Raw genomic sequence first — 11,343 nt, 5'->3', positions numbered from 1 at the left:
GAATGTGGAGTGTATCTGTGTGAAGTTTGCACGTCTTCCCTGCAACCATGTGGGCTTCCTCCAGGTGCTCTGGTTTCCTCCCACATCACAAAATAAGTGTGGGTTTGCAGGTTAATTGGCTACTGCAAAGTATTCTTAGGGTGCAGGGTGTGGATGAGAAAATGGAGTAACATAGAATTAGTGCAAATTGTGGCCGGTGTGGGCTCGGTGGGCCGATGAGCCTGTTTCCATGCTGTACTTTTTCGATCAATCAATCAATCAATGGTAGACACAAAATGCTGGAGTAACTCAGCGGGTCAGGTAGCATCTCAGGAGAGAAGGAATGGGTGACGTTTCGGGTCGAGACCTTTCTTCAGACTGATGTCGGGGAGAGGGCGGTCCCGCCCCCTTAGGGGCGACCCAAAACGTCACCCATTCCTTCTCTCCTGAGATGCTGCCTGACCCGCTGAGTTACTCCAGCATTTTGTGTCTACCTTCGATTTGAACCAGCATCTGCAGCTATTTTCCTAATCAATCAATCGATGCGCAATGGAAGACCATCTCCAGGCCAACTCCTGGAAGTGCCCCCACTGACCTCTGCTGCCCTTCCCTCGGCTGCAGTCTGGAGGGCCAAGGGTTACCATTCACCCGCCCAACCCTCTGCTGCGGTTCACAACATCAAACAAGGCAAGAGTTGCTCAGTATAAATATTTATTCTGTTATAAACCAACCGTGCAAAGTTGCCTCGGGCGTTGGTTTCTAATTCTGAAGATGGGCAGGATTGAGAATGAACAAGAGGCCTCTCTCGCTGGGGACCTGCTGCCCTGTCCTTGCACCTCACGTATCTGCCGGTCGCCTCACTCTGCTGGGGAGAATGCAGCGTGACCTGCAGACAGCAGAAGGAAGCGTTACTCTGATCACCTCTCAAACCCTCACCATGTGATGCCCCACCCTGCTCACACTCCGCTCCCACGCTCATACTCCAGCCCATTCTCACTCCCTCTCCTCCTTCCCCCTCTCCACCCAGAGCATTCTTCCATCTGCCACTGTAAGAACATAAGGAACAGGAGCGGGTCTGTCCATTGGGCCCACCTGCTCTGCTTCACCATTCAATAAGACCAATACCAATACGACCAATACCAATAATACCAATACCAAGATCATGGCAGCTCTGATCCTAGCATGTCCACTTTTCTACATGTTCCCCATACCCTCACCTCCTTGCCGTCTAACCATCTGTCCATCGGAGCCTGAATATATTCAATGACTCCACGGGACTCTTAAGCAGAGAATTTTAACGATTCATATTGTCTTATGAAAGGAACTTACCCCTCAATTCTGTCTTAACTGGGCTACTCCTTATGCTAAAACTGTGCCTCCTAGAACATGGAACTGTATGGCAGAATAACTGACAGTTTGGCCCATAAAATCTATGCCAAACATGATGCCAAGTTAAATTAATCCCCTCTGCCTGTACGTGGCCCATATACAGTACCTTCATTCCTTGCATATCATTGTGTATCTAAAAGTGTTTAAAGAAAATAACTGCAGACGCTGGTACAAATCAAAGGTATTTATTCACAAAATGCTGGAGTAACTCAGCAGGTCAGGCAGCATCTCAACACATGTCCCTTTACCTGCCCCCTCAACTCCATCCAAGGACCCAAACAGTCTTTCCAGGTGAGACAGAGGTTTACCTGCACCTCCTCCAACCTCATCTATTGCATCCGCTGCTCTAGATGTCAACTTCTTTACATCGGCGAAACCAAACGCAGGCTCGGCGATTGTTTCGCTCAACACCTTCGCTCAGTCCGCCTTAACCAACCTGATCTCCTAGTGGCTGAGCACTTCAACCCCCCCCCTGCCCCTCCCAGTCTGACCTTTTCATCATGGGCCTCCTCCAGTGCCATAGTGAGGCCCACTGGAAATTGGAGGAACAGCACCTCATATTTCGCTTGGGCAGCCTGCAGCCCAGCGGTATGAACATTGACTTCTCCAACTTTAGATAGTTCCTCTGTCCCTCTCTTCCCCTCCCCCTTCCCAGTTCTCCCTCTATCTTCCTGTCTCCACCTATATCCTTCCTTTGTCCCGCCCCCCTGACATCAGTCTGAAGAAGGGTCTCGACCCGAAACATCACCCATTCCTTCTCTCCTGAGTTGCTACCTGACCCGCTGAGTTACTCCAGCATTTTGTGAATAAATACCTTCTAAATGTTTTTTAAAGTCAGTATTGTATCTGCATCCACCACCACTCCCAGCAGTGTTTTCCATGCTACCACTACTCAGTGTAAAGAAACTTGCCCTGCATATTCTCTTTAAACTTTCCTCCTTTGGCTCTAAAGTTATACCCTCTCATCTTTGAGATTTCCACCCTGGGGAAAAAAGGTTCTGATTGTCTACCCCATCTGTGTCTTTTCATTTTACCCACTTCTATTAACCCCTCAACCCCCAACGCTCCAGAGAAAATAATCTGTCCAAACATTCCTTTTAGCTAATAATCATTATGGGTAAACTTCTTCTGGACCCTCTCCAAAGCCTCCACATCCTCCCTGTAATGTGGCAACTAGACAATTCTTCAATACTCCAAATGCGGGGCCTGAGCAAAGATTTATAAAGCCCTCTAATTCCAGATTCCCATCCTCTCAGCATTACCCTGTCCCTAACCCTAAGAATCAAATGTGATCCAAGATGATCACTTCTCCTTCTACGAAACTACAGTGAGTAAAGGACCAATCTTCTGGGCCTATCCTTGAGAAGATAACCCTGTCATTTTCAGGAACCAACCTGGTGAAATTCTCTGAACTACTTCCAGTGCCAAATACATCCCTCCTTAAATAAATCCTTCCAAAGGTGCTCCAGTTGTGGACCCAACAGTTGAAGCAAGAATTCCTCCCTTCATCTCCTTTGAAGTTAAGTCAATAGACAAAGACCGTCGTTTTATTTGCACCCTGATTACTTGCTGAACCAACACACTCCTGTTCTGTGTCCTATTGAAGTGGAGTCTTCACCCACCTCATTTCCCCACATTGTGCCCCTCTGCAAAATGTTTATCCACCTATCTATAACCTTACGCTGTCCTTCTGTGTCCTCCTCACATATGTTTCTATCTTTCTTTCCCTCCTGTCTTTGCATCATTGGCAAATTTGGCTTCACAAGGTCCCTTCAGCTGTCACTAATATAGATTTTGAACAACTGAGGCGCTGTGACAGCCACTCCTTACAACTTTCTTACCCGAAAATGGCCATTTATCCGAACACTCAGTTTTCTGGTCGTCAGCCAGTCCCTTTTCATGCTGATATATTTACCTCGGTGTGTGTGTGTGTGTGTGTGTGCGCGTGCGTGCCTGCATGCGTGCGTATACATGTGTATACATGTGGCGACTTGTATACCTTTCCTCTCTTTCTTGACCAGCATGATGACACTCTTCGCTTTGATCACCGCAGCAACCACGAAGATGGATGTGGAAATAATGGCGCCGACTGCGATCCAATGTGACCGGATCTCCTTGTAGCGGGAAACTGGAAAGGAAGCGAGGTCCAGTGAGAGGGTGTGTCATCCTGTCGGGGTCTGTGCATCAGCAGCAGGAGTCCATCCAGACTCACTGGATTACAGGAAGTGAACATATCCTAATGGGATTACCTGGGATAATCCAGCTAGGTGTGGTCACTGTATTCTAGGCCCGAGCTGTGGTCACTGTGACCTTGGCCCAGGCTGCACACACACACACACACACACTGATCTAGCCCCAGGCTGTGCTCACGCTGAGATAGGCCCAGGCTGTGTGGTCACTTTTTTTTAACATCAAAAAATACTTTATTCCAGAAATAAATATTTACAAAACATTTCCCTTTCAGAACTCCATCTGACATTCCATAGATTTTCATTGTCACATTTATACAAAATTATACAGAAACCCTTCCCTTATTTGCAGGGGCGTCTCCACCACACCCTGCCCCCCATGTCCAGCAGCGGAAAGACCCTAGACTGTGGTCCTCCCCCACAGAGCCTTGGCGTTGGCTGCACCAAGCTTCAGTGCGTCCCTCAGCACGTACTCCTGCAGTCTGCAGCGGGCCAGTCGGCAACATTCCCCGACGGACAGCTCGCTCCGCAGGGAGGTCAACAAAGCTCGGGCAGATCAAAGAGCGTCTTTCACCGAGTTGATGACCTTCCAGCAGCACTCGATGTCAGTCTCTGAATGCATCCCTGGGAACAGTCCATAGATCACAGAGTCCTCTGTGACGGAGCTGCTCGGAATAAATCGTGACAGGGATCCCTGCAAACCTCTCCAGACTCTCTTGGCAAATCTACACTCTGTGAAGAGGTGGGCAACCATCTCCTCTCCATAGCAGCCGTCCAGAGGGCAGCGTGCGCTGGTAGTGAGGCTCCGGTGGTGCATGAAGGATCTGACTGGGAGGGCTCCCCTCACCGCCAGCCAAGCCAGGTCTTGGTGCTTGTTGGTGAGTTCTGGCGATGAGGCATTTTGCCAGACAAGCTGGGCAGTCTGCTCTGGGAACCACGCCACAGGATCCATGGAGTCATTTCCCTGCAGTGCCTGCAAGACGTTACGTGCTGACCACTGCCCGATGGACTTGTGGTCAAAGATGTTGGTCTGGAAGAACCTTTCCACGAGCAACAGATGGTGCGGCAATGTCCAGCTGACTGGCACATTGCGTGGCATCTGCGCCAGGCCCATCCTTCGCAACGCCGGGGACAGGTAGAACCTCAGCAGGTAGTGACACTTGGTGCCCACGTGCCTTGGCTCTACGCTCCGCCTGATGCAGCCACATACGAAGGTGGCCATCAGGATGAGGGTGACATTGGGCACGTTTTTACTCCCGTTGTCTGCCGACTTGTGCATTGTGGCCCGTCGCACCCGGTCCAGGCTGTGTGGTCACTGTGACCTGGACCCAGGCTGTGATCACTGTGACCTAGGCCCAGGTTGTGCTGCCTATCTGAGATGGGCTCAGGCTGTGTTCCCTCTGAACTAGGCTGAGCCAATGATCATTCTGAAGTAGGCCTAGACTATGATCATTCTGAACTAGGCCTAGGCTATGATCATTCTAAACTAGGCCTAAGCTATGATCATTCTGAACTACCCCCAGGTCATGCACACTGAGCTAGGTCTGAGCTTGGGCTGTACTCACCCACTAAGTTCCAGACCCATGTGCTTAGAAAAAGAGCCCAGTTACTCCTGGTCACTTCCAGTGTGGTCTTGGTCAGCTGGAGAGTGCATTAAATCCTAGCGTTTTGAGGGCCGTACTCACTCAGGACAGTGAAGGAAGACCTCAGTCCTTGCTTTAACATAGGGTTCCAGATGACGCAAGTGTAGTTCCCGTTGGAGTCGTCCTCCAGCCGCAGCGTGCTCTTCACCGAGATGCTCCCACGTATGTCGTCGGTCAGCTCCGTCTGGATGAGCTTGGTCATGGCTTGTCCTTGCTCGTTGTGCCAGGTGAGGTTGGGAGCGGGGTACCAGCCGGACGACAGGCAGGTCAGGACCGAGCGCCCACCGCCTGTCACCCTCGAGTGGATGTCGGGACTGTTCCCTAGAGCTGGCACAAGAGGTGTTAGTGATGGGACCTCAGCCTCCACCCTCACCCACAACACAAGTCACTGAAAGCAAGCATGCAGGTAGAGCAGGCAGTGAAGAAAGGTAATGGCATGTTGGCGTTCATAACGAGAGCAGGCGAGTACAGGAGCAGAAATCCTTCTGCAGTTTTACAGGGCCCTGGTCAGACCGCACCTGAAGTATTGTGCGCAGGTTTGGTCTCCTAATTTGAGGAAGGACATTCTTGCTATTAAGGGAGTGCAACATCGGTTCAGGAATTTAATTCCCGGGGTGGTGGGACTGTCATATGATGAAAGAATGGAGCTACTGGGCTTGTATTCACTGGAATTTAGAAGGATGAGAGGGGATTTTATAGAAACATATAACATTATTATGGGATTGGACATGCTAGATCCAGGAACCATGTTCCCAATGTTGGGCGAGTCCAGAACCAGGGGCCACAGTTTAAGAATAAGGGGAAGGCCATTTGGGTCGGAGATGAGGAAAAACCTTTTCACCCACAGGGTTGTGAATTTGTGGAATTTTCTGTCTCAGAAGGCCGTGGAGGCAAATTCACGGGATGCATTCCAAAGAGAGTTAGATAGAGCTCTCAGGGCTAGGAAATCAAGGGATTTAGGGGAAAAGCAGGAACAGGAACGGTAACCTGAGGAAGGGTCTCCGTCCGAACCGTCTCCCATTCCTTCTCTCCAGCTTTTTGTGTCTATCTTTGGTTTAAACCAACATCTGCAGTTGTTTCTTACACGACCCAGTGCCCGCCCGCCTACCTCCAGTGACTCAGTCCCCACTACTGCACTGCCTGGTACTTACTGGGCAGGGTGTAGTTGGCGGAGGTGCCCTGGTAGAGCAGAGGGTTCCAGATGGTGCAGGTGTAGCTGCCGTTGGAGCCGGTGGGGAACTCTATGGCACTTCTCACCCGCACCCGTCCGTCCCGGCTGTCTGTCTCGTGTGTCTGCGAGTACTTGGTGATGTTGAGGCCCCACCAGTTCTGCCAGGTCACGCTGGGGGCAGGGAACCAGCCGGCAGAGTCACAGATCAACACCGAGTGATTCCTCTTGGTGACGAAGGAGTGAAATCGGGGGGAGTGGCCGATGGCTGCAGGAGAAAGAACAGTGGACAGAAAACGTCCGTGAAACCAACAGGGAACAACCAAACCATCTGAAATCTAGCCAGCTAAGTCATGTTCCGACAATGGCAGAGTCTACCCACTCTTCTCATGTGCCTTAGCTTAGAAAAGGACATCACTTGCAGACCCAGTGCACATCTTAAACCATCTTCCAGCCCAATGTTAAATACTGAATGGCTTAGATTCAGACAAAAGCTCACTCTACAGATATTCACTGGGTTGGACACAGAATCCCTCCTTCCACATGTCCAGTCACATACCCCTCGTATTCAGCACCGAGTCATCTCCCTCTACACTGCCTCATACCCAGCGGTGTGAATATTGACTTCTCTAACATCAAGTAACCCTTGCTCTCCCTATCTCTCCATCCCTCCCCCACCCGAGTTATCTGACTCGTTTCACTGTCCCCTCCTGATTAACATTACTGATTGTATGTCTCATTGTCACCTTCCCCTCTGCTAACAATCAACCATTCTACATTTCCTTGATCATCTCTCCTTTGACCTGTCATTTTTTTTTGTTGCTTACCAATCCATATCTCTAGTCTCCCCTGACTCTCAGTCTTAAGAAGGGTCTCGACCCGGAACGTCACCCATTCCTTCTCTCCAGAGATGCTGCCTGTCCTGCTGAGTTACTCCAGCATTTTGTGTCTATCTTCCTCTGCCCTGTTCTATCACACACTCTGCTACAATTGGTGTTGTGACCCTTGCCCTTTGTAATATCAATTAACAATCGGGATTTCAATGTAGGTGGTGTGATTAGTGAGTTGACAGGTGACATAAAAATCGATGATTTGGTTGATTGTGAGAAGAGTAATCTTGGGTTACAGGAAAATATTGATCATTTAGTAAGATAAGATGGTGGATGAAATATAATCCTGAAAAATATACAGTGATACAGCTGGGGAGGACTGGTAAAGCTAGGATATAGTATACACAATGAATGATATGAACATGCTGATGAACCTGGGTACATGCCCAAGTATCCCTTAAACCCTGAAGGCTAGAGGTAGATAAGGTCATTAAGAAGGCCTTCATTTGCCAGAGTATATAATATACTATAAGATCTAGGAATTTATGATGCAACTGTCTATATCATTAGCCAGGCCACAACTAGAGTACAATGTGCAGTTCTGGGCACTGAAACGGGTGCAGAGGAGATGCATCAGGATGTTGCCTTGGATGGGAAGTCTCAGTTGTGAGGGGAGACTGGAATGGAGTTGATAGAAGGGGTCTGAAGAAGTATCACAAAGCTCTGAGGGGTATAAAAGGACCCCACAAGAAGAGTCACAACCAGAAATATCCCCGATCCATGTTTCCAGGGATCCAGATTTGATCGTGACTGGTGCTGTCTGTACAGAATTTGCACGTCCTCCCTGTGACTGTGGGTTTTCTCCCGGGTGCTCCGGTTTCCGCCTACATTCCAAATACCTGCAGACTTGTAGGTCAGTTGGCTTCTGCAAAATAATTGTCCCTAGTGTACGGGTGATTGCTGGTCTGCACAAATTTGTTGGGCCAAAGGGCCTGTTTCCATGCTATATCTCTAAACTAAACTAAACTAGCAGAGTCATAGTCATACAGCACGGAAACAAACCCTTTAGTGCAACAAGTCCATGTTGCCCATAGGATATTCATTTACATTGATCGTACAATAATCACAAATTTGTTTTTACCAAGGCATCGAGAGCTATGGATCAAGTGCTGGAAGATGGAATTAGTATAGAGGCACTTATAGTTTGCCCAGGCACATTGAGCTAGGTCCTTGACTTCAAGCTCCATGACAGGTAGCTGATGTTAAATACACACTGAAACTCTATGTTTCAGCCGTCACCCATGCTTTTTCTCCAGGGATGTTGCCTGCCCCGCTGAGTTACTCCTGCACTTAGTGTCTATCTTTGGTATAAACCAACATCAAGATGTTCGTGGTAGCTGTACCTTGCCATGCTGGTGGGCATGACAATGAACTCAACTTAACTTGAACTCAACCAGCCTGAAGAAGGGTCTCGACCAGAAATGTCACCAATTCCTTCTCTCCAGAGATGCTGCCTGTCCAGCAGAGTTACTCCAGCTTTTTGTGTCTATCTTCAACTCAACTTGATTCAGAAGCTGAATCCAGTGGTGGAAGCTGTGGGGCTTCAAAGGTTGGATAGGTGTGTTAGGAAAAGAAGATTTTAGGTTCAATGGAAATGGAAGAATGGGACTGATATGATGCGAACACTGTGCTGTAACAATCGTGTGGCTCCATTGTTGCTCAGGCAGTAAAGAGGGTGGCCGCATTGTGCTCTTACCTCCTACCATGACTCTGATGTCCTTAAAGCCTTGTCCTGAGGACGCGCTGACGTTAACCCTGTACGTCCCTGCGTCCAACAGACTCACGTTCCTCAACTTCAGAGACACGTTCCCTTCCGCAATCTCATTCTCGAACATTTGTGTCCGGTTTCGGTAGCTGGGGTCCTGGTTTTGCCAGAGACTCTGGTTGATCCGGTAACTGTACACCACTCTCTGAGGATCAAACCTCTCCCACACGATGGCAATAAGCCGAGCCTCGGACTGGGAATAGAAGTAACAGGGTGTGATCAGATCTTCTGTCACCCTCAGTGTCATGCCTTCACTGTCACACCCCACAAGGAACACTCCTGGAAATGCAAAGACCACACGAGAGAAGTCAGGGTGAAACTCAGACATCAGACACAGAAATGTTAGACATCATACACAAAAATTTAACACACTAAACACCAGACACAGATATATTACAAGCCAGACACTGACACAGAAACATAACAAAGCAAACATAGAAATATTACACATCAGGGATGCTGTGTGACCCCGCTGAATTACTCCAGCACTGTGTGTTTTGTTTTGTGAACCAGCATCTGCAGTTCTTCGTTTCTACAGAAATACTACACACCAGGCAGCCAGATGCAGGGACACAGACAGCAAGCAAAGAAACATGACACACCAAATGCCAGACACAGAGGACACGCCAAGAAGGATTACACACCAGACACCAAACACAAACTATGGGTGTTAAGGCGGGTTGGGGAGATCGCATTCTGAGAAAAAGATCCATATCTCGATTTTCCATAATGCAAAGAAAGCCTCATCTTCTGCAGGTGCATCTATAAGTGTGTGTTTTTTAAAAAAATTGTGTTTATTTTTCACACCAAATTCGCAAGAATGAATTTCTGTTTCCAGATATTATTTCCAGGATTTTTTGGTAATGATTTATAAACGCCATTTATGCATATTGCCGTCACCCGAACTTCCACAAGACGGGAATCGCCTGCATTATGCACCAGACACCAGAACACAGAGAACACAGAGACACCAAACACCAAACACAGACCACAGACTCCAGATGCAGAAATATTTCACACCAGACCCCAGGGTTAGGGGCACGCACAGCAGAAACGCCAATAGGAAAGATTTAGATGGTTATGGGGCAAAGGTTGAACAATAGGATTGGCATAGATGAGGCATACTGGATGGCATGGTGAGTTGGGCCGAATGGCCTGTTTCCATGTTGTGTGACTCTACGACTCTGACAGAGAACTATTACACACCAGGCACAGAGAGATAGAACAGCAGATAAAGTGAGAGGCAGCGGTCAACAGACGTGGAGTCACAAAACAATGATATACCAGAAACAGAGAACTGTAGATACTGGCTAATGCACAAAAGGATGCAAAATGCTGGAGTAACACAGCAGGTCAGGCAGCATCTCTAGAGAACATGGATGGGTAGCGTTTTGGGTCGAGACCCTTCTTCAGATCGTCATACTGATCGTGGGAGGGTGGGGGGTGAAGAAGGCTGGAAAAGGGGAGAGGTAGGACAGAGAATGGCAGGTAATAGGTAGACACAGGTGAAGGAGTGTTTTACAGGCAAATGATTGGAACAAAGGCCAAAGATATGAATAGAAGGTGTGGGACAGATTTAAAGAGTTGCAGATTGTGTAGCGGGGGGGGGGGGGGGTGTGAAGGAGAAAAATAGGTGAGAGTCCAGGTGGGACACCAGGGAGGGATGGAGTGGTGAAGAGAGGGGTGTGGTGTGGAGGTGAAAAGGGCAGTTGGGGGGGGGGGGGAGAGGGAGGGGAGAGGGGGGGAAGAGGGAGGGGAGAGGGGGGAAGAGGGGGGGGGGAAGAGGGGGGGGGAAGAGGGGGGGGGAAGAGGGGGGGGGAAGAGGGGGGGGGAAGAGGGGGGGGGAAGAGGGGGGGGGAAGAGGGGGGGGGAAGAGGGGGGGGGAAGAGGGGGGGGAAGAGGGGGGGGGAAGAGGGGGGGGGAAGAGGGGGGGGGAAGAGGGGGGGGGAAGAGGGGGGGGAAGAGGGGGGGGAAGAGGGGGGGAAGAGGGGGGGAAGAGGGGGGGGAAGAGGGGGGGGAAGAGGGGGGGGAAGAGGGGGGGGAAGAGGGGGGGGAAGAGGGGGGGGGAGAGGGGGGGGGAGAGGGGGGGGGAGAGGGGGGGGGGGAGAGGGGGGGGGAAGAGGGGGGGGGAAGAGGGGGGGGGAAGAGGGGGGGGGAAGAGGGGGGGGGGAAGAGGGGGGGGGAAGAGGGGGGGGGAAGAGGGGGGGGAAGAGGGGGGGGAAGAGGGGGGGGAAGAGGGGGGGGGAGAGGGGGGGGGAAGAGGGGGGGGGAAGAGGGGGGGAAGAGGGGGGGGGAAGAGGGGGGGGAAGAGGGGGGGGGG

The 11,343-nt window shown here is 50.2% G+C and overlaps 1 protein-coding gene across 1 annotated transcript; it reads right to left on the bottom strand.

Moving 5' to 3' along the window:
* Positions 1 to 730: 730 nt before the first annotated feature.
* Positions 731 to 9,351, bottom strand: LOC144597069 (CD276 antigen homolog). Its single transcript, XM_078405984.1, has 5 exons — positions 8,955 to 9,351; positions 6,352 to 6,636; positions 5,243 to 5,527; positions 3,368 to 3,496; positions 731 to 865 (listed from the first exon to the last, which is right to left on the bottom strand). Exons 1-5 carry the CDS (start codon positions 9,349 to 9,351, stop codon positions 837 to 839), a joined length of 1,125 nt encoding a protein of 374 aa, XP_078262110.1. The 3' UTR covers positions 731 to 836.
* Between the last annotated feature and the right edge of the window lie 1,992 nt (positions 9,352 to 11,343).

This window comes from Rhinoraja longicauda, chromosome 9 (assembly GCF_053455715.1).
Source record: "Rhinoraja longicauda isolate Sanriku21f chromosome 9, sRhiLon1.1, whole genome shotgun sequence".
Lineage (NCBI taxonomy): Eukaryota > Metazoa > Chordata > Chondrichthyes > Rajiformes > Arhynchobatidae > Rhinoraja > Rhinoraja longicauda.
Note: the sequence above shows the minus strand (reverse complement) of the source record. Positions and strands in the feature narration are given on the sequence as shown.